This window comes from Ambystoma mexicanum, chromosome 7p, assembly GCF_040938575.1.
Source record: "Ambystoma mexicanum isolate Mex_15411 chromosome 7p, UKY_AmexF1_1, whole genome shotgun sequence".
Lineage (NCBI taxonomy): Eukaryota > Metazoa > Chordata > Amphibia > Caudata > Ambystomatidae > Ambystoma > Ambystoma mexicanum.
This window is the reverse complement of record NC_090939.1, coordinates 229,846,742-229,870,484: the sequence shown is the minus strand read 5'-3', so window position 1 is coordinate 229,870,484 and position 23,743 is coordinate 229,846,742. Positions and strand designations below refer to the sequence as shown.

At 48.8% G+C, this 23,743-nt stretch overlaps 1 protein-coding gene across 3 annotated transcripts in view; it reads left to right on the top strand.

The window, feature by feature from the left end:
- Positions 1–23,743, top strand: part of MORC3 (MORC family CW-type zinc finger 3) — a 918,269-nt gene that overhangs the window by 296,549 nt on the left and 597,977 nt on the right. For all 3 annotated transcript variants that reach the window (XM_069636114.1, XM_069636116.1, XM_069636115.1), the window contains one exon: positions 14,248–14,395. In XM_069636114.1, coding sequence (XP_069492215.1) covers positions 14,248–14,395 — 148 coding nt within the window. The remainder of the gene's footprint in view (positions 1–14,247; positions 14,396–23,743) is intronic.

Here is a 23,743-nt window from a genome sequence, read left to right as displayed (position 1 = left end):
AAAAGTGAAGCCCACAGAAAGCCCTCAGAGCTTCCCAGCAGCATTGCACAGAAAGTGCTGTGTGCTGCAATAATACATTGCAGGTGCCTTACGATTTGGAGGAAAGCAGAACTCTAATTAACAGTACCAGAAAGAGGTAAAAAGTGTTCCCAAGCTCAGATTAAAAGAATGAGTGAGTGTGGAAAAAGGTTGCCACTCACTCATGAGAAGTGATCAAAAATCCAAGAGTCCAGCGAAAATGCTGGGGGACTGTTAAGGGAGTTTTCCTAAAGTCCTACTGGCAGTAAGGCTTTAGTAAGCTATCACAGTGGTTTGTAGATCCCCAACTCTTAGTATCAGTCTGTACCAGCTTAGGATCTTGGTAGAGTGGCAGAGCAGTCAGGCTCATCTTAAGAGGAAGATGTGAGCTCTAGGTAAGAACACTGAATCTGAGCTCGACAAGCACAACAAAGAAGCACTTACACTTATAATTATATAAAAAGTATATATTTATTATATTTACCCCAGAATCACGTTTACGTTAGAACACTTGGGAGTACTTGAGAATACATTTCAAAGGGCACTTTCACTTTTGTGTTTGTTCGCGGTTACATTTGTAGCAACTTAAGAAAGGGAAAAGACAATGTTATCGTATTATCGGTTATTGTGCACTTACGTAGTTTTCAACGGTTTATACGGTAATACTTAGTCAGTAAACACATATAGTAAAGTTTCTTAAAGGGAGGAAAATGGTTAGTGTAGCCTGAGCTTAGTTCAAGGTTCTAGAGACGGTTTCTTCGCCTAGTAAGTCTTTAAAGTCCAAAAAACACAACCCTAGCTAAAGGCAGTTCGGAGAGGGCTTGAAGTCTTGACAATCGGCGAATTACGAAGAGTTTCCGTGGATTTCTTCTAGTGTCTAGAGTTATTGAAGCAGCAAGTTAATTAACAATAGAGACCTTAAAACGTACTCGAAAAGGGGACACAAGCAGCAGATTGGGTCAAAGGTAAGATGGGGTTGTCCTTGCACTCCAACACTCTAGAATGACTTCTTAGAATCAGATAAGCAATACCTTCCCCCCCTCACCCCCCCAGAGTACCTTAAGTTAGAAGAACATTTTTGTGCTGGATGCTCCGCAGTGTTGCAGCTCTGGACTCAACCTCTTATTTCCGTGGTCTGGTGACTGAAGGCAGGACAATGGACGGGATCTCTCAGCAGCAGTCTCGAGGACCTGTGGCACGACTCATCAACTTCTTGGTTCACTTTGCGGTTTTGGGGCTTTTTCTGCAGCACCTATAAAAGACACTGTTGGGGACAGTTCTCAAAAATGTGCTAATTCCCTTTTACCTTAGAGACCCCTTGATCTTTTGCTGGACTTTAGGACTTTTAATTTTTAACGTCGAGAGAGTGAGCCCTTTTCTCACACTCTCATGCATTTTTATTGTGATTTAGACTGTTTCTTTTAATTTTGGAGTCTGACAAACTCCATAAGCATCATCTTTTACATTGTGACACGCAGCACTTTCAGCGCAGTGCCACAGGGCAGTCTTAGATTTCCCAAAGGTTTAAATACTGTCTCTTGGTGAAACTACTGTTTCCAAGAGCAGTAAAGTGAAATTGACTTTACTTACAAATTATAACTTTCTAGACACAGCCCACACTATCTTACCATAGGGTGCTGGAGGGGGGTTACTTAGTATCCCCTTTATCTAGTTTCCCATGTAGCATATTTGTTAGCCTTTCTACAATTAATGGCTGGTGGCAGTGGTTTACTTTTTACTACCGTGGTGCGTTTTTACCGCGGGCTGCGTTCGCAGCCACGGTAAGGCGCACATGGGTGCCCATTTTGTCAAAATGGCCCGGTCTTCTTTTTTCGCCATTTCTTGTTGGAAAGGTCCTTCTTGAGATTTACTCTGCGTGCCAAGCCAGGTTTGGTCCCTTTGTTTGTTTCTGTTAGGGAGAATACTCAGAAATCTGCTAATTCTCTCCACCTTAGAGACCCCGAGCAACTTTGCTGGATTTAGAGGACTTGATTTTTTAACCTGGAGAGAGTGAGACCATTTTTCCCACTCTCTCGTATTTTAATGTTATTTCTGAACTTTCTGTTTCTTTTGTTTATGGAGCCTGACCATGTCCATATGCATCATCTTTACATTGTGTCACACAGCATTTTCAGTGAAGTGACACAGGGAAGTCTTCAAGATTTCCCAAAGGTTTAAATACCTTCTGTGAGATAAACTACTGTTTCCCAGAGCAGTAAAGTGAAATTGACTTTACCTACATTTGTAACTTTCTAGACCCAGCACACACTATCTCACAATAGGGTGCTGGAGGGGTTACTTAGTATCCCCTTTCTCTAGCTTCTTATGTAAAACATTTGTTACCCTTTCCTCACTGAATAGCTGGTGGCAGTGGTTTACTTTTAACTACTGTGGTGTGCGTTCGCAGCTGCAGCAAAGCACCCATGGGTGACATTTTTGTCAAAATGGCCCTGGTCTTCTTTTTTCGCCAATTGTTTGTGGAAAGGTGCTTCTTGAGATTGTTTGCTTTGCCTTTGGCGGAATTCACAAGTGAAGCCTGCCTCTGGCTCCAGGGTGTCTGGCAGGGGCAGGAAGTGAGGGAGGTGCCAGAGACTCCCTGTGCTTAGTCTCCTAGGAGACCCAAATGCACCCTGTAGTGATTGGCGGGCTGACTGTCCGGCAAGGGCAGCAACTCTGCTGGGTGACAGACAGCTAGGCTGGAATGAATGGGAGAGAACTGAATAAATGGCAAGGCTTTTGGCTTGGAAGGCAGAGTCGACCACTGGACAAAGGAACTGAAGAGCTTGAAAGGGACGCCTGCTGAAACTACTGGACCGTTGGTTTGCCCGGTGAAGCCATGCTGCAGTGACTACTTGCCAAGTTTGCATAGACTTGGAAGCCCTGCAAAGACGACTTCTCCCTTTGAGTTGGTGGGACCGATCAACTCCCAAGTAACCCACCTCGACACCCACCTCGACACCCATCTCGGAGCTGGTTGCTGCAGGAAACCTTAGAGCCAGGGAGATGGACACCAGATTGTGTGCGTTGCTTGTAAGCTGGCCTAAAGCTTTGGAAGATCCTCCGGACTCCCACGAAGCAGGACTGACCAAGGCTGACCCCCTCAGTTGAGTGACTGCTGGGTGACAGACAGCTAGGCTGGAATGAATGGGAGAGAACTGAATAAAAGGCAAGGCTTTTGGCTTGGAAGGCAGAGTCGACCACTGGACGAAGGAACCAAAGAACTTCTTGAAGAGGATGCCTGCTGCAACTCCTGGACCTTTGGTTTGCCCGGTGAAGCCCTGCTGCTGTGCTGAAACTCCAACTTTGTATCAAACGAGAAGCCCCTGCAAGGACGACTTCTCCACTTGAGTTGGTGGGACCAATCAACTCAAAAGTAAGCCACTTGGACATCTTGTCAGAGCTGGTTGAATTTCCAGAGTTGCTGCTGGAAACCGAATAGCCAGGAAGAGGAACACCAGATTGTGTGCGTTGCTTTTAAATTGGCCAATAGCTCCAGGAAGATTCTCGGTACTCGCAGGAAGCAGGACTGACCGAGCCTGAGCCCTCTCAACAGAGTGCGGGACCCCAGGAGCAAGGAAAGTCCATCTCGACATCCAGGAACCACAGTGTTGCTATTTGCGGTAGTCGCAAGGAGCTGAAACACCGAAGTGCCACTTGTTTGAAGATTGCTGGTTGCGACAGGTGACCGTCCCATTGCAGTGCAGGAGTCCCCTGAAGTCCTCCCTCTTGTCCCCACGGCTGAGGCCCAGGAACAGAGAGAGCTGCAGAGCTTCGCAGGGACCGGAGTCATCTGCTGCACTTTTTCTTCAACCCAAAGGTACTGTAAAGTCTGAGAGAACTTGCCTCTTGTTGTAGAGTTGCTGCATCTTCTACTACTCACAGGCCTAAACAGCTTGTGGCCCTACATTGATACTTCTTTTCTTCAAAGACTTCTCAAACATTGTGCTAAGACCTTTTCTTACTTACCTACCAGAAGTGCTTCAGCTCATATAAACCTTTGCCCATTGACTTTGACTTAACCTATTACACTGAATGACTCTGCTTAGGAAATCCGAATGTCATTGCCTGCTTAAGAATATTTGTAATCTCTTGTTTGTTCTAATAACCTTTTCCTTTGACCAATTCCTAAGGAATGTTCTAAATGCTACTGTAAGATATTAATGTCCCCAGTACCCTAGCTATTGAAGTCACCTGATGGTGCAGGTTGTGACTTTGGGCCATCCCAAAAGGGTCTTTACTGATTTAGAACTAAGATTCTCCAGCATTGGATCTTTCATGGATTCACATGCTGTGAATATTCCCCGTCAGGCTGGGAAACCTCAGTCACTTTAACTTAGCGTTTTCCTGTGGAAACATTCGACACTTCAGTGTCCTATCAACGTCCTTTTTGGGTGCTTTAGGCCCCACCAATAGGACATATGGTATAAATAGCCCCACCCCGCGGCTTGCCTTCAGATTTCAACCGTCTCCACACTTTTGGAATCACCTCATGTTCTTCGTGTTTTTGCACATGCGTTTTGGTCCGTGAGCAACGATGGCATCGACTCAGAAGAAGTCTCTTTTTCGGCCTTGTTCTACATGTGGCTTGAAGAAGGTGTACGAGGGCGACGGCCTAATGGATTGCCTCTACTGCCTTTATCCCCATCACTCGGCAGACACCTGCGAGATTTGTCAGGGGTTCTCGCAAAAGGCTCTGAAGGACCGCAATCTGCGGCTTATCTGTTGGCTCAATGAGGGCACGTACCCGGGTTAAGAGGTGGGGTCGGTCCGGCGTCTTGTCTTCGGTGCGAGCGGTGAAGTCCGTGAACATTGCCGTGTGGCGTCAGCCGAGCCTCCAGCGAAGGAACATCGTCCTGCTTTGCCAGAGTCGGTGGTTGGGAAAGAGCAGTAAGTCTTTCTTGAGCAAGCCACATTCGAAGAGTGTGAGTGCCTCTTCATCCAAGCATGGTCGGTCGGACCATTCCCGGGGGTCTGGTGGTAGGCCTGAGAAGTCTACGGCACAGGAGAAGGTCTTGGCTAAGCCGAAGGAATAGTCATTGAAGCGCTCATCGTCCGGCGCCCATCACAGGTTGTCGTCCAGCCGGGGGTCTTCCAAACATCGGTCCAGTTCGTCCAAGAACACCGGGTCTCTGGTGAAGTCGTCAAAGGAAGTGGTTCCGACAACAGCCTTGTTGAAGGTGGCTCCGTCTTAGATGGTTGGGCTGCAGTCTACGATACCGTCGTCGGCTCCGGCCACGGCAGTTATTGATAGTGGACCAATGCTGTTCTCGTCCATGCGAGTGGACTGTTAGGCAGAATCCTGTGCAGTGCCCTTAGGGACCACTACACACAATTAAGACTACAGGTGGCAATACAAGTTTTACCTTTGGTACAAGCCTGTGCTACTATGTCAGTGGTAGCAGTGGTGGAGCAGCCAGGCTTAGCTCAAGACTATATGAGCAGTAGCAGAGATTACACAAAGGGACCACAATTACTGTGACTCAAGCAAACCTGATTCAAGGTTTCAGGTAGAGAAATATAAGTACATTGATTTTTAAACCATTCATTATAAACACAACACTTCTATTAAACTTCAATAAAAACCACACGTTAAATATACTACAACTAACCAATTCACTTTGTACATAAGTCTCAAGGTAAGTACCCTGTGTTTGAATGAACCGGTGTTATGAACAAAACACGTTACCGTGAATACAATTGCGATCACTTTTTGACAGTTCGGTCTACTAAATAAACGCATATCCGTGACATGAAATGCTGAAGGGGCAAAAACACACTTGGCACCTGAGATACTCAGAGGGAGTTGGAGGCAACAATCACAGGCAATATTTTGGTTAGGCAGGCAGAATCAAGAAACACTCAAACAGGAGTTCCAAAGTCAAAGGGCCGGAGACAGGGTCGAAAGACACTGGGGCCTGTTGCCGAAGATCACACAGTTCACGATTCAACGTAGCCAAAAGTACTTCGATATTGTCAATGTTCGGAAGCAAATGTTATAAGAAGGAGGGAAGACGAGGGCAAGCCTTGGAAATGAAGAAAAAGGGATTCACCCAGTTTCCTCAAGCTGAACACAGTACCTTGTTCCAATGGTGCAGTTTGTGCCCTGGCAGTTGTTCATATTGGTTTCCCGCAGACCCACGATTCCTGCAGCTTCGTTGTGAAGGAGGACGTCTGAAGGGGGTCTGCACCACACAGGGATGAAGCAGACAGCAGCGACGAGGAATAAAAGGGGTGCTCCTTAAAAACAGGAGAGGCTCTTCAGTTGGCTATCCGGACCACTAAAGCAGCGTGCAGCAATTTCAACCAAGTAAGAGGATCCTCTGGCTGTAGAAGATGAGCTGGTTATCCCCAGCAAGCTCAAGGGAAGAAGACTCCGGACTGGATCTTCTCTAAGTCGTTGAAGGGCAGATAGCTCAGGACTGCAGCAGGGCTTCACTGGGACGGGGTAGTTGCAGCAGCTGTCGTTCTCTCCGCTTCTCTTCGGTTCCTTGTAGTTCCAGTGGCGATTCTCTGACTTCCATCCCAAGAGACCTGCCTTTTATGCGAAAAACCCCCATTCACACAGCCTGGCTGTCAATCCCCCCCGCAGGGGGGTTGTCTAGCCCGGACAACTACCCTGGCCAATCATGACAAAGTGTGACTTGGGTTTCTTAGGATACCCTGTGCAGGGGGTGACTACACCCCTCCCTCACATTCAGCCCACCTAGACACCCAGGCGCCTTGAGGAGGGCTTCTGAGCAGAAGCCCGCCAAAAGACAGTGAACAAAGAAGGCGAACCTAGTTTGCTGCGCAAAGTAAAATACAAGAAAGACTTTAACAAAAAGAAATGTCAAATAAACCCAACCGGAGGCAAAAGAAAGACGATTTGGTCAAGTGGGTTTATGTTCGAGGCTAATATAATAGCCAAGAACAGTACCACGTTTATCTAATATAATCGCGGTAGGAAAGTTAGGGTAGATACCACTGCAACCAGCCAAGTCTAAATGTTAAAAGAGCGAAACAGTGCTCTACGAGGTATAGATAAAAAGGGATACGAATTAACCCTTTCCAGTACTCCATGGAAGATGGGGTGTACTGGATCTGTGGTAGATTGACTAAGTAAAGTCAATGGTAACACTACCCTTTTCTGGGGGACGGTGGTCGCCTCAGAAATGGAGTTGAGGGAAGTCTCAAAGACAACCCTGTGCCACGGCACTGAAGGTGCTGTGTGACGCACAAAAAGAAGGGGGCTACTGAAGTGGTGTACTTCAGAGTCCACAATCACAAAAACAGATAGAAACATATAGAAAAACACAGGTAAGAGTGGGGGGAAAAGCTCTCTTACCAAGTGGAAAAAAATAAACTCCAGAAGTCCAGCAAAGCTGCTGGGGGTCTCACTGGTGAGGGAAATCAGCTATAAATGAGAATTCTCCCTAACATGGACACGGAAGGATTGTTGTCGACGAGCGGGGCATTGCAGTCTGCCCGCCGCCTTTGATTCTCTTCTTCTGGACAAAATTCTGCACCAGGATCCGGCAACTTTTCTGGTTTTATTGGAGGTTGAATATGACCAGGAACAGGTGCTGGGCCCGTCAGCTTTGGGTCTACAAAGTGTGGGGCCGTCAACGTCAAGTGGACTGGGTGCTGCTCCGACCAGTTATCCGCTAGTTAACCCACTGTCTGTTATCCTCACAAGTCCTGTCCACGCTTCAGTCGTCGTTGGGGCAGCTGGATGCCAGGTTGCCTCCCCCGAATGTGACTCCAGCAGTACCGGTGGTCGAAGTTCCTGGTTGCCATTGCCGGTGGGGGTGGGCTGTCCAGTCGCATCCAGAAGAAGGCAAGCTACCAGAGTCTGAGCCAGAAAGTGTTCCGCGGGACACGTTGTCGACTGGTTCATCTTCGCCTACGAAGGACGATGCATAGGACACGGACATAGAGGTGGAACCTCCCCGGAGTCCGGCTCAACCCCCTCCACCGTATGATATTGGGGCATTCCACGCCATGATGTCGAAGGCGTGTGTGGAGTTTGGACTGGCTCGAGTGGAATGACTGCTTCCTATTTGATCATATGGGCAAGAGGAGGAAGGCGGTCTTCTCCGTGCCTATTCTTGATCATGTGTGGCAGGAGGGCCTGCGCACGATGCGCCATCTGTTTTCGGAGACGGCTGTCAAAGGTCGTCTTGAAAAGAAGATGAAGGCTCCAGAGTTTGCCCCAAAATGCTTGTTGTCACAGCCCACACCATAGTCTGTGGTGTCATCGGCGGCCTGCAGGAAGGCTAGGAGTCAACACAAGTGCATGACGCCCCTAGACAGTGAGGCCAGGAGGCAGGATGCCTTTGGTAAGAAGGTTTTGATGGTTGGGGCGACGACAGTCCAGGCAGCGAATTCCCTGGCGATCATGGCTTGATATGACGGCGATGTGGCATAGGCTGGCCCCAATTCTCGAACATCTGCCGGAGCAGCACGGCAAGGATGCCATGCTGTTGGTGCGTGAGGGTGAGGAGGCCTCCAACCACAGCATAAATATTGCCGTGGACCTGGCGGAGTCAGGATTTAAACAAATTACCAATCGGGGTGGTGCTGCGATGCCAAGCCTGGTTAAAATGCACTGACATTCGGCTGGAAGTACAATATAAAGTCATAGACATGCCCTGTGAAGGGGAGCATTTGTTTGGTGAAAAGATTGATGAAGCCCTAAAAGGTATAAAGGAGGACACGAAAACAGCTAAGTCCTTAGGAGCCTTGCAGAGTGGGTGCTTTTTTCACTCCTTTCGTCCATTCCGGGGTGCTTCAGGCAATGCCCAGTTTGGTTCCTCCAGGGACCGTGGGTACAGTCGATCCAGTTACTCCTCGCAAGGGTAGCGACGGTCTGCCCATTAGGCGCAGAAAAATCAACACTTCCAGGCTCTGCGAAAAAGGAGTTTGCAGTCCTCCACATCTAAAGGGAGGCCTGCTAAACCGCAAAAATTCCTGCCTTATGGGCATTCTGCTAGGGGGCAGGGTGGCGATGCACGTGGATGAATGGAGCAAAATAACATTGGATCGTTGGATGTTGGACACGGTGCGTCTAGGCCACTTGTTGGAGTTCAAGTGTCCCCCGGTTCCTATCCCACCGGTGTATGTCATGCAGCCGCATTTTCAAATCCTGCGGCAGGAGGTGGTTCTCATGCTGGAGAAAGGGGCTATAGAACCGGTGCCGGTGGTAGAGCGGGCCCAAGGGGTTTATTCCCGATACTTTGTGGTGAAGAAGCCCAACAGCAAGTGGCAGCCCATTCTAGATCTTCGGGCGTTGAACAAAAATCTGCAACGCCTGTAGTTCAAGATGCTCACTCTTCAGGAGGTCATCCGATCGGTGCTGCCGGACGAGTTTGTGGCGTTGTTGGATCTACTGGATGCTTATTTTCACATTCCCATGCAGCAACCACACGGCATGTTTCTGCGGCGAACACTACCAGTTTCGGATCCTTCTGTTTGGCTTGAAGTAGTCTCCCAGGATGTTCACGAAGTGTTTAGCTCCAGTGGCAGCGTTCCTCTGACAGGAAGGTCATCATATATACCCTTACCTGGACTATTGGTTGGTGAGGGGTTCGTCACCGGGGAAGGCGCAAGACAGTCTCGTGGCAACCATGCAGCTTTTGCAACAACTGGGATTTGACGCCGTCCAAGGAATTGGTGTTTCTGGGGGCAGAGTTTCTCACCCGCCACAATCTGGTGAAGCCCTCCAGCGACTGTGTCAAGAAGTTGCAGTTGAGAGCAGGCGAGTGGAAGGAGGGTACAGTGTTGTTGGTCCGAAGTTTCATGTCGCTGTTGGGGGCCATGGCTTCGTGTATTCCGCTTCTGACAAATTGTCGTCTCTCAATGAGGCCAATGCAAGAGTTCCTAGTGGACCGATGGGCGCAGAGTCGCGGGTTCTGGTTGGACAAGTTGGTGGTCAACAGATGTCTGCTGGACGCTCTACTCTGGTGGGCATGCAAGGCCAATCTGGTGCGGCGCATGCCGTTGCTGGAGCCGGAGTTCCAGTTTACAATTGTGGCAAACGCCTCTGACAGGATGTGGGGGTGGAGGTCATCTCTACAGTTCGCAGGTGTGTGGCCTGTGGTTTCGGGAGGAGTCTCGGTTCCACATCAATGTGCTCGAGTTGAGTGGTGTACTGGGCCCTCAAGTAGTTTCTGCCACGGATCGCTAGTTCGTTATTGGTCTGCCTGTTTCACTCCGCCACGTATTGGTTGTACTGCTATGTAAACTATTCACAGAATGTGAATCCATGAAGGATCCAATGCTGGAGAAGGGAGTTGTTTCTTACCTGTAAACTCCATTTCTCCAGCGTTGGTATCGTTCATGGATTCACATGCGCCCGCCAACCGCCCCTGCAGGCAAACTGGGTTCGGGTTTGCTCTACTTTGGAGGTTAAAATCTGAAGGGAAGCCGCGGGGGTGGGGCTATTTATAGCATTCTTCCTATTGGTGGGACCTAAAGCACCCAAAAAGTACATTGATAGGACACTGAAGTCTCAGTTTTCCATAGGAAAACGCTAAGTTAAAGTGACTGAGGTTTCACAGCATGTGAATCCATGAGACACCAACTCTGGAGAAATGGAGTTACAGGTAAGAAACTACTCCCGGGTGTAGTTTTGGAGTGTATTTGTGTGTTGCTTTTGTATTGCTCCCTTCTGAAGAAGTCTTATTCTAACTAACTGATAAATAAATTAATAATTGTTTATTCAAGAAACCTTGAGTGTAAGAGTTTATTTGAATACTTGTCACTGTGAATCTCTGTGTAACTCCCCTACATCTCACATTGACCCCTCTTGAGATAAGCCTGGCTGCTCAACACGCTACTAACCTGTGCAGTACAGATTGCCAGGAGGTCAGGGTTGTTGTAGTGCACCCAAAGGGTACTGCATACACTCTTGCCTAACAGTTTTATCTTTGGGATTTGCGAGTGAAGCCCGCCTTTGGCTCAAGTATGTCTGGCAGGGGCAGGAAGTGAGGGAGTTGGCAGAAACTCCCTGTGCTTAATCCCCCTTGGTTACAGGACTGGACCCAAAGGTGATTGGCTGGCTGGCTGTCCGTTAAGGACAGCCACCTTGCTGTGTGATTTACAGCTATGCTGGAATGAATGGGAGAAACCTGCATAAAAGGCGAGGCTTTTTGGCTTGGAAGACAGAGTCGACCACTGGACGAAGGAATCCGAAGAAGAACTTGGAAGAGACGCCTGCTGCAACTCCCGGACCGTTGGTTTGCCCGGTGAAGCCCTGCTGCTGTGCTGAAGCTCCAAATGCGCCTCGAGTAGAGAAGCCCTGCAAGGACGACTTCTCCCTTTTGAGTTGGTGGGACCAATCAACACCAAAGTAAGCTCGTCTGGACATCCTCTCGGAGCTGGCTCGGACCCAAGCACTAGGAAGATCCTCTGGACTTCCCTGATGCAGGACTAACCAAGCTTGAGCCACTTCAACAGAGTGCTGGACCCCAGAAGCAAGGAAAGTCCGAAGTGTTATCCGAGAACCGCTGTGTTGCTATTTGCTGTCAGACCTGAGGAGCTGAAACACTGAAGAACCACTGAATTGAAATTTGCCCATTGCTGCCACCGACTTTCCCATTGCATAACCGGAGTCTCAGCCGTCCTCCCTCTTGTCCCCATGACTGAGGCTCAGGAACAACTGGATCTGCAGAGCTGTACAGGAACAGAAGCCAGCTGGAACCATTTCGTCTAGCTAGAGGTACTGTAAAGTCTAAGAACTTATCTCTTGTTGTGTAGCCTTACTTGCTCTCCGTTGAGACCTGTCTTGGTTACCTTGCAGAGTTGCAAAAGCTTTGCCCCTCACAAGCCTCCCAGCCTGTGGCCCTTCAAGTGTTCTAGTTTCAACAAACATTTCTAAAAACTTTGCAAGACTTTTTAACTACCTGAAAAAGATCTTCCGCTCCCCTTGACATTGTGCAATTAACATTGGCTGTCCTGGCTCCCTGAGAGACTCCTCTTTATCTCTGACTTTGTGCTTTGGCCTTTCCCCAAGGAAAGGGTTAATTTACTCTGCATTGGAAGGTTTTAAAAGTACTTACCTGTTAGTGAATTATTTGTAACTATTGTTCTATTCCTCTATTCTATCTTTTACACGAAACTCAGTAATGTACCAGTGATAAATCAATGTCCACAGTGTCCTAGCTATTTGTCACCTGAGCGTGTAGGAAGTGTCTGTGTGCCATCCCCAATGGGTGTCATCTGTTTTAGAGAAACTAAGTGTGTTTTGAAGTGTATTTTAATTGTTACATATATTGCTCCCTTCTGAAGAAGGCTTATACAACTGACTGTGAAATAAATTAATAATTATTTTATCAAGAAACCTTTTGTGTGTTTATTTGAATAACTGCTACTGTGAAACTCTGTCACAACATTACGGATCACATTGACACCTCTTGATATGAGCATGGCTGCTCAGCCACCCTACCAACCTGTGTAGTTCAGACTTATACCAAAGGTTGGGTCCCTATTGCCAGGAGGTCAAGGTTATTGTAGTGCACCCAAAGGGTACTGTATACAATCTTGCCTAACAGACACGGATCGCCCGGTCAATCTTCTTCGCTTCCTGCAGTCCCATACTCTGGTGAGCGGGTCTGGGTGAGTTGGGTCGGATCTCTGGAGTGTCCATACGGGTTCAGCAAAGATTAGGATGATTCGGCCATTCCATGACGATGCACTCAAAATGGGTAGCCAGTCTCCTGGTATTGGGGTTCCGCAGTTCTGGAAACTCTGATGAACTCTGGAGCTGGCTTGTTTCAAAGTCAGTCTTAGGACTGAGTGGTTGTTCTCACCAGCCAAAGGGAAGGGGTCCTCTTCGGAGCTCCTCTGTCGCACAGAAAACGGGGTCAGGACAGCCGTAGTCGCTTCACGGTGTTGCAAAGGGTCTGCAGGTGTCTCTGGTTGTCTTCTTCGGTTACTTCCACTTCCAGTGGCCGACTCTTTTCACTCCAGAAGCCTCACCTTGTATACACTTCCAGCACAAACTCCTCTGCAATCTCTCTGAGAATTTTACCGAAAGGGGTATTTGGCTGTACAATCGGGACAGCCAGACCCCCTGTGGGAGCTGCACCTATTCAGGCACTCTAGCAGACAATGGACAGGGGGTGGAAAACTCTTCCCCCACTTCCCGGACAGCAGGAAAAGCAACCTCAGACCTTCTTCCATTGACTTGCCGAGTCCTGGGAAGAATCGGAGTATGGGGGTAAGTTACAGAGGTTCTTACCTGCCCCTAAACTCCCTTTAATACTTTCATTAAACTTTTAATATACTTTGGTTTTACCATACCTTGCGCTGGCGCAAGCATTCAGGAGGTTGGGAACACTTCCATTAGTTAGAACACACACACAGGATACCAGTCCAGTAGCCCGCCAAATGCTTCTGCTTTACAGGGCACTGGAGGTCCATCTAAGGATTTTCCTGGACTCACAGGCCACGAAGAAGGCTATAGAACAAGATGGCCAAAGTAATAGTGAAAAACCATGTGGCACGGCATGTTTGGACACTATCCACAGTTAGTAGCCAAACGCGGTAAGGCTAAAATGAAAGTACCAAAAAATGGTAAAAAGTCACTGCTGGCACCAGCTTGTCCATTTAGCACACCTAGAGTAACCAAAAATCCTTTGAGTGCTAGTCTAGGGCAAAACAAAAGTGCACCCCATTGTACTGCATGGTAAAGATGCATTGTTCAATGATAAAAAGTTACCACAAGTGATAACAAGTAACTGAAAGTAGTAACACAGTCGCAAGCCTAAGGGAAACACTGTTTCCCAGTACTTACAGCCTGAAGGACATGTCAGTTTCCCCATAACAGATGCGCAAAAGACAGTGTAGCGAAGCTTAAGGCTTCACTGCACTGTAAAAAGGTCCGGATAAAAAATAAAAGCAAATAGTTTGGGACTCCATAATAATTGAAGGAAAGGTGCAGTAAAGAGACATTTTTCCTAACACGAAGGTTACCTGTTTTAATTCACTTATGATCCCATTGTTGGTACATTGCCTAAGATGTGAACACCCTTGAGGAACTCCTTATTTGGAAGACTGTTTCTGAACCAGAGAATTATTTATGTAAGAATTTTGGAAAATGCACATTGTGTCTTTCATAACCTCCCAATCACTTCACCAAATTACTCCTAATCATCAACCAGGGAGTACAGTGTGTCAGCAAATACTGCTTGTTTCTACGTTTTTAGTGTCTGCATCTGCTCAATTCAGAATCCTTAACTTCACATCCACGGCAGCTCAACAAAAATGCAGGGTCACAAGCTAACCTGAATGCAATCTTAAAGCATTCCATGTTTACAACGGAACGAGAACTCTTGGCAGAACTGGATGCAATCATTGGGAAAAAGGGAACCAGGATTATTATTTGGAATCTAAAGAGGTACGTTTAATATTTTTATTTATAATTTAATTTCTTGTACTCAAGATAACGTAGTGGTCATTTAGAACATTAAAGATAGGCACAATATGCAAAAACCTTACTTTTACTTAAGACTTGTGGCCATATAGATTTTGTAAAAAAAATAGTGCACTTGGAGCAGATGTTACAATTAAATTAAAAATGCTTAAACAAAAATACAAAATTACAAGAATTGTAGTCCTTTTTTTCTTTTACTTTAAAGTTTGTGTTTGCATGCAATTCTTGATTGAGCTGTCTTTAAGAGCTCTGTCTCCTAATTTCTGTTTGGACTGCAGTGGGGGAAACTAGCCAAATGTCTTAGATTTTTGGGTTGGCAACAGCATGATGGGTAGTTTGGTTAGTAGTATGTGTCCGATGACTGTGATGTGAAACTAGTCAAGGTAAATAACTTCCTTCTCTGTTTTGGGATCCTAATGAAGGATGAGATGTAAAGTGAGCAGTTTTAGAAGCAGACTTGCACACTGAGGAAATTGCCAATTGCTTAGAACTTGCAGGTGAATATAGAGTTTAGTGTACACTTTAACTTGTGCAATTTGATTTTTAAATGCACAATGCTTATTTATTTTATTTAATGTGATGTAGCTTTGAAAAACACTTTACACATAAAACAAAATATATTTCTAAAAATATACTTAAAATAATAAATACTCAATTTAATTCAGAGTTCATACTGAAATACACAAACCAAAAATACAATAATTTAAACAAGGGTGCTTATGACCATAGTCTCCAAGCATTTAACAACAAACTCGTACTGCAAAAATCAATAGTAGACATATGTATATTTCCATAAACCGAGAAACCTATAGCGACCTGATGCTAAACAAAGGATGTCAAGAAAGGTATAGACAACAGAATATAGTTGGACCTATAGCTATAAGGCTGGTCCCTATTATCCTTGAGCCGGGTACTTTGTGTTGTGATGTTCCCAACAGGTCCAACAGCAGGGTAATTACAATAATTATCTGGTACAATCAAAGAAGCCTGATTATAGGTTTATCATAACCCACAAATTCACATGGTAGAACTTTTATGCCATTGAAATCATGCACTTTTTTTTACTGCCTTCTGTATCCTGTAAAGGGACATAAGAAGGACTCGATTGTTAGTATTAATACATTGTTTCCAAAATGAGTGGTCTTTAATTGTTTCAAGCTTGTGTACAAATCTACCTAGATGAAATATATAGATTTTCCCCATGCAAGGGTATTCGGTCAGGACATGCTTCGCCGTCTCAATCTAGTCTTTTGAGGCAAATACGGCAGAAGCGTTCCTGTTCCACAACTGAGCGTGCCACACCAGTTACGGCCAGGACTGGCAGATGATTAATTCGCAACACGAGAATAAATCTTCTGAGACTGGGAGATGGGCATACGTTCAAATAGAGTTGGGCTTTCTTGATCGTATACAGAACATCTGGTACAAATGTGTAGCTTTCGAGGGGATTGGGTCCTCCGACGTATTCCATATCTATGACATGTAATCACCACAGCTGTGCTGCTTCGGAAACTTTTTTCGGCGTCTGCGTCCTGCGTCGATGCGCCGTCGTCGAGGACGTCGTCCGACGTCATCCGATGTGATAAGTAGGACGCACGACGCCCGTAGCCTCAGTTCCGTTTTTTCCGCGAATGTGTTGCTTCGTGATTCTCGGTTCACGCCTCGACTCTTAGAGTTCTGTTCTTCTCGGTTCTTCAAACCTGTTCGTTTTGTGAAAATCCTTCGTGTGAAGATGTCTTCTACTTCGTCTTCGACCCCGCGTCCGGGTTTCAAGAAGTGCGGGGAGTGTGGGTCCAAGATGTCGGTGACGGACTCGCACGACGCCTGCCTCTGGTGCCTCGGGGAGGCCCATGACACGGATGACTGTATCGACTGCCAGTCGCTCACGTCCAAAGGCTTACGCGAACGTAAGAAGAAGTTGTCGGTAGGTCGGGTGTCCAAGCCCAGGAAGTCGAAGTCTGCGGGGCTTTCGACGGATGATTCGAGGGGTGACTCTCCACGTCATCGTCGGAAGTCTCGTGGGTCTCCTTCTAGGAGTCGGTCTCGCCACTCCTCAGCCTCTTCGAGGCATTCTCGGAAGCGCCGACACCGGTCGTCTTCCAGGTCCTCTTCGGAGGACTCTGCCCGGCACGTCGCTTACCCCACCAGCCGTGCGACGCCAGAGGAATGGGCTTCCTTTGGGAAGAAAAGGCTGGCGATTCTTGAGTCGCAGGGTACTAAGCCGTCCACGCCCCCGAGTGGGGTCGGTCGTGAGAGGTCGAGAGACACCGCTCGCAAGAGTGGTCGGCATGAGTCACGGGAGAGGTCCCGTTCGGACAAGGAGACTTGTTCTCGATGTTCCCGGTCCTCGACGCGTTCGAGACCGTGTGCACCTGTGAGGTCTTCGAGGAAGACATCGACGTCTGAGGCGTAGAGGGCGTCGACTGGCTTTCTCGAGGCTCCGGCTCCGAGGAAGTCGTCAAAGCCGTCGACGCTCAGGTCGTCGAGGGACACGCTCGGGGATCCGGCCTCGAGGGCTGTGTCGACGCCGCCGATGCTAGAGGCGCTGCATCTGACGTCGACGCCGATTTCCTCGACGCCAATGCCGGTTCTCTCGACGCCGGCGCCGATTCGCTCGACGCCATCGATGCCTTTCGTGTCGGAGGTACCCCGTGGCACGGGAGAACCCCCTAGGAATGCTCTGGTTAAGAGCAAGCACTCTCGGGTGCCTTCTTTTCGCCACCTGGACTATATTTCAGAGGCAGATGAGGATTCTGATGGCCTGGTTCCTAGTCGGGTTCCAGATGAAATTGTCTCGGGCCATAGTCAGTTTGACGATTTGAGACAGTCACTGCATGATGCCAGTGGACTGGACACCTCTCCGGAGGTGGAGTTTTGTAGGCCTGAGCCTGGCTCTCATGCCGATTCCTCGTACCGGCGCCTTATGGCTAGGGTTTCTGAGTACTTGGGATGGTCTGCTCCCCCAGGGGAGTTTGTGCAGGATGATCTGACGGATATCCTTGATGTTGGTCCCCCAACTGATCCGGTCCTGCCGTTCCATATGGCTTTACAGAGAAGGGCGGCGGCGGCTTGGACTGCTCCGGAGAGTCTCCCGGCGGTGGGCAGATCCTTGTCGCAAAAATACCGTCCAGCCAGTAGCGACCCCTGCTACTTGACCAGGCACCCCACTCCGGAGAGTTTGGTGGTGCAGGCGGCCACGGCCCCGGCAAAGCAGGCGTCGTACCCTACCATCCCTCCTGATAGGGACGACAAACGTTTTGATGGCTGAGCGAAGAAAGTGTTTTCTTCTGGTGGTATGGCGCTTCAGGCGGCCAACTCCATTTGTGCCTTTGTCTCGTTTCACACACACTCTGTGGAACTGTGTTGCGTTAGCGGCTGAACATATTCCCGAAGGGGACGAACGGGATGGTTTCCTTGCTATGGTCCAGGATGGTAAGGATGCCATGTGTGAGTCCGTTCAGTCGGGTTTGGACTTAGCTGAATGCGTCAGTAGGTCCATGGCGGCGAGCACCGTGATACGCAGGTTTGCCTGGTTGCGGAAGTCGGGGTTTGCTCCTGATGTGCAGTCTCGGCTCCTCAACATGCCCTTTGACGGTGAACACCTTTTTGGCAGCAAGGCTGACGAGAGCCTTGAGAGGTTGCAGACCTCGAAGGCTGCAGCGAAGTCGTTGGGCGCTGCAGTTCGCCAACCTCTGCCTTTTCGTCTTAGGGGACAGCAGTGGAGGGGTGGTTCCTTTCGCTATTACTCGTCCTTCAGTAAAGCGAGAGGAGCTGGCAGTCAAGAGGCCAATGCAGGGGTACCAGAGGTGGACGACAGGGTACCCGTGGTGCCAAGGCCGCTCGGGCAGTTGCCTCTTTGCCCTCAGGTAACGCCGCTGCCGCTCCCACCCAGTCATGAGGCCATGTCCCATGGTTCGCCGGTTGGGGGAAGGCTGGCGCAGCATCTTGTAGAGTGGCAAGCCATTACTTCAGATGTGTGGGTTCTGGAGATCATAACCCACGGCTACTGTCTTCCCTTTTGGCATAGGCCTCGCGACAATCCACCGGGGAACCTCTCTTTGCAGAGTCCGGATCCGCTCCTTGCGCAGGAAATTCAAGCCCTGCTGGAGAAAGGCGCCATAGAACTGGTGCCTGTAGCGGAGAGGAACAAAGGATGGTATTCCCCTTATTTTTTGATTTCGAAGAAAGACTGGGGATTGAGACCCATCATGGACTTGCGCGGTTTGAACAAACTCCTCAGGAAGGACAAGTTTAAGATGGTTACTCTCTCTCAAGTCCTCCAGGCCCTTCAGCTTCAGGACTGGTTGGTGTCACTCGACCTCAAGGATTCTTACTTCCATGTGCCGATCCATCCCAAGCACAAGAAGTACCTGAGGTTCGCGGTTGGCGACTCGCACTTTCAGTTTCGGGTCCTGCCGTTCGGATTGACCTCCGCCTCGAGGGTTTTCACCAAGCTCATGGTGGTGGTGGCAGCGCATCTCAGGCAAGGGGGGATTCACGTCTACCCCTACCTGGACGATTGGTTGATCAGGGGGAGCTCTCCCGAGCAAGTCCTGGATCATCTGTCCGTCACCTGCCACTCCCTTCACAGGCTGGGCTTCTCCCTCAATTTAAAGTCCCACATGACGCCAACACAGCGGCTCCAGTACATCGGAGCAGTGCTCGACACTTCCCTGGGGCAGTGTTTTCCTCCCCAGGTGAGGGCTCTTCACATTCAGCAGATGGTGCACAAGTTTCAGCATGCCCAGACGCTCCCAGCGTTCGAGTTCTTGAGGTTGCTCGGCCTCATGGCATCCTGCATTCTTCTGGTGCCAGAGGCTCGCCTGCGGATGAGATCTTTGCAGTGGGCGCTCAAGACGCAATGGTCGCAGTCCTCCGGCAGGATGTCGGACCCGGTTCAGGTGCCGCCCTCGGTCGCCCGGGACCTTCTGTGGTGGGCCGTCGAAGGTAACTTGATGAAGGGGGCTCCATTTTGGCTTCCCTGGCCGGAGGTGACGATCGTGACGGATGCATCCCTCACGGGTTGGGGAGATCATGCCAACGGGCTGACAGTCAGCGGTCGTTGGGCTCCGTCAGAGTCCAGACTCCATATCAATCTGTCGGAGCTGAGGGCCGTCAGGCTAGCCCTGAAGGCTTTTCTGCCGACTGTGCGAGGAAAGAGTGTCATGATCCTGACGGACAACACAGTGGCCATGCACTACCTCAACAAAAAGGGGGGGGCAGGGTCACTTCCTCTGTGCAGGGAGGCGATGCAGCTCGAGTTCTGGGCCATCCAGCAGGAAGTTTCGATCTCGGCAGTTCATCTGGCCGGAGACGAAAACATGACAGCGGACGCTCTGAGCAGGCAGAGCACCATCTCTCACGAGTGGGAGTTGGCTCCGGAGATTCTCCTGGAGATCTTCGCCCTTTGGGGGACCCCTCAAGTGGATCTCTTCGCCTCCAGTGTCAACCGGAAGTGCGAAAGGTTTTGCTCGCGGGAATTTCCTCCAAAAGGAGCCTTAGGAGACGCGTTCGTGGTGGAGTGGTCGTTCCCGCTGCTGTACGCGTTTCCTCCAGTCCCCGTCGTCCCGCAAGTGCTGCGGAGGTTACGGAAGTTCGGTTCCCGGATGATCCTCATTGCTCCGGCCTGGGCTCGGAGGACGTGGTACCCGGACCTTCTCGACTTGTCCATCTGCCCTCCGCGTCGTCTTCCCTACCGAGACGATCTGCTCTCACGGGAGGGGGGTCAGGTTCTCCATCCAGAGGTCAGATCCCTCAACCTTCACGCTTGGCTTCTGAAAGGTTGAGGTATAAGGATTGGTACCTCCCTGAAGACGTGATGGAGGTGTTGCTTTCGGCCCGAAGGCCAGCAACAAAGTCTCTGTACCGTTGCCGTTGGCGTAAGTTCTGCGACTGGTGCCGAGTTCAGAATGTGGATCCTTTTGCATGTGACATCCCCATGGTTCTGTCCTTTTTACTTTCTTTGGCCCACAGGGGCTTGCAAGTGGGTACCATTTAAAGGTTACCTGGCGGCGCTGTCCATCTTTAAGCGCTCGTCAGAAGAGTGTTCTTACTTTAAAATCCCTTTAATTTCACAGTTTCTGAAAGGGCTCACTAATGTGTTCCCTCCGTCACCTTTCCTGGTGCCCGGTTGGGATTTAAACCTTGTTCTTAAGTTTCTTATGGGGGCTCAGTTTGAGCCTTTACATTCTTGCCCTTTGAGGCTGTTAACTCTGAAAACTGTGTTTTTAGTTGCGGTTACATCCGCTCGCAGAGTGAGTGAGTTACAGGCACTTTCAGTTAAGCCACCCTTCACTGTATTTCACTAGGACAGGGTTGTCCTTAGAGTTCGTCCTTTTTTTCTTCCGAAGGTAGTGACGGAATTTCATTTGGCCCAGAAGGTTGTTCTTCCGGCATTCTATCCTCCTCCGCATCCTGGTAAGGAAGGGGAGAGGCTCCATAGGCTTGATCCTAGGAGAGCTTTAAGCTTTTATGTTTCACGCATGTCCCGGGTCAGAGTGGACGATCAACTCTTTATTGGTTACGCTGGAAAGCGTTTAGGGCAAGCTGTGACGAAACAGACTTTGTCTCGCTGGATTGTTTTGACCATCTCGGAGTGCTACCGCTTGGCGGGTAAGGACCCACCGGCTGGCTTGCGGGCCCATTCTACCAGGGGTATGGCTGCATCTACTGCCCTGCAGAGGGGTGTTCCTATTCGCAACATCTGTGATGCAGCCACCTGGGCTTCAGTACATACATTTGTACGTCACTATTCCCTCGATTCCATCCGAGCACAGGATCTGGCCTTTGGCAAGGCGGTCCTTTGCTCTGCTATTTGATTGGCTATTCTAAATTTTGATTCTAAATTCTTTCCCTCCTCCTTGCTCTGGTACTGCTTTGGGAGTCTGTCATAGATATGGAATACGTCGGAGGACCCAATCCCCTCGAAGAACAAGTTACTTTCTCTCCTGGTAACGTTCTTTCGATGGGATGGTCCGACGACGTATTCCATACCGCTCCCGCCCTGCCTTCCCCCGCTGCAGAATTTCTTTGCGATTGCAGCTTACGTTCCGCAAGGCTTTGTGTCTGACTGGCAGTTGGCTAGTGTCACACGTTCTAGGGGAAAAAACTACAACTGAGGCTACGGGCGTCGTGCGTCCTACTTATCACATCGGATGACGTCGGAGGAGGTCCTCGACGACGGCGCATCGACGTCATCGACGCAGGACGCAGACGCCGAAAAAAGTTTCCGAAGCAGCACAGCTGTGGTGATTACATGTCATAGATATGGAATACGTCGTCGGACCATCCCATCGAAAGAACGTTACCAGGTAAGAAAGTAACTTGTTCTTTCAATCGGCCCAAATGTAATATGTTTTCATTCCAGTCCGAGAGATCAGTATGTTTCCTCAGGGAAAACCTCATGCTGGTGTAATTAGCCCCCCGACTGGGGGTCCAACCTATATCACAAAAAGGTATTCATGCTCTTGCTGAAGAGGGATTTCTCCTGTTGTCTAAGTTCCTCTTTGCCTATGCTAATCAAAAGCGGGTTAGAGAGCGCATTTAGCATCTTAGCATAAAGTTGTGCTCTTTATTTTTAACACCAAAGATTTCAGTGACATAATACCCAGATCCAGCCTAATTATTGCCATAAGCAGAAAAGTGGGAAGCCCCAATAACTTCCTCCAAAACCTTCCCTCAACTTGTAACCATTTAAAATCTATTGCAATCAAAGATTTAAGCCGGTGTGTCATTGTAGGACCCAGACATTTCATATAGAGGTTTTTGGCACCCCACAGTGTATACCTACTTCTTTTGGAAAATTGGCATATTAATGCGGTCAGTTGCGCCACCTTCCTCATACGCATCTGAATGCAGGTGCTATAGTCTCCACAAGAATCAAATTTAACACCTAGATATTTATAGTGAACAGTGTATGAAATCTCAGCGGCCTGAATATAAAGACGAGGTCTGGCAATCTTTTTACCAGCAAATAGTGTTGGGGAGAATTCTCAAATTCTCTTCACCTTGCAGACCCCCAGCAACTTTGCTGGATTTTGAGGAGTTGATTTTTTTTTTACCTGGAGAGTGTGAGCCTTTTTCCCACTCTCTCATGTATTTCGATATGTGTTTTACTCTTGTGTTTTCTTTGATTATGGAGTTTTAGACGACTCCATAGGCATCATCTTTTTATTTGTGTCACACAGCACCCTCAGTGCAGTGGCACAGGGAAGCCTTTCATGCTTTCCCAAGGTTTAAATACCTTCTCTGGGATGAACTACCGTTTCCCAGAGAAAGTAAAGTGAAATTGACTTTACTAGTCTTTTTAAATTCCTAGACCCAGCACACCCTTTTTTACAATAGAGTGCTGGAGGGGTTACTTATTATCGCCTATGTCAAGATACTCATGTAGCAGTGAAATGCTACCCTTTCCTCTCAGAATGGCTGGTGGCAGTGGTTTTACAACAAACTACCATGATTTTTCCCGACCACAAACCATTTGTAGCTCCGGTAGCGTTAAATCGCGGGAGCCATGTTTTTCAAGATGGCGTCTGAGCCCCCTTTGTTTAAACGGGTCCGGTCTTCTTTTTTCGTCATTTCTTTTTGGAAAGGTCCTTCTAGAGTTTCTCTGCGCACCAAACCTTTGGCGTGCTTCAGGAGTGAAGACAGTCTCTGGCACCCGAGTGTCTGGGGTGGGCAGGAAGTGAGGGAGGTGCCCGAAACTCCCTGTGCTTAGTCTCCTAGGAGACCCAAATGCACTCTGTGGTAATTGGCTGGCTGACTGTCCGGCAAGAACAGCCACCCTGCTGGGTGAGTGACAGCTAGGCTGGAATGAATGGGAGAGAACTGAATAAAAGGCAAGTCTCTGGAAGGCGGAGTCGACCACTGGAACGAAAGGACCGAATACGAGCTTGAAGAGGACGGCTGCTGCTACTCCTGGACCATGTGTTTGTCCGGTGAAGCCCTGCTGTAAGTCTGAATCGCCAAGTTCACCTCGACAGAGAAGCCCTGCAAGGACGACTTTTCTCTTTGAGTTGGTGGGGCCAATCAACTCGACCATAAGCCACCTGGACACCTTATCTCGGAGCTGGTTGTATTTTCCTCAGCGTGCTGCAGGAAACCGAATAAACAGGGAGAGGGACACTAGCTTGTGTGCTTGACTTACAGCTACCGGAATCAAAGATTTGCCAGTTGCAAGCTTTTTGACCAGTCCCAGTGCAGTGCAGGAGTCCCCCGACGTCCTCCCTCTTGTCTCCACGACTGAGGCCCAGGAACAGTGAGATCTGCAGGAACTGCTAGGAACATAAGTCATCAGCTGCCTTTTTCATTTGT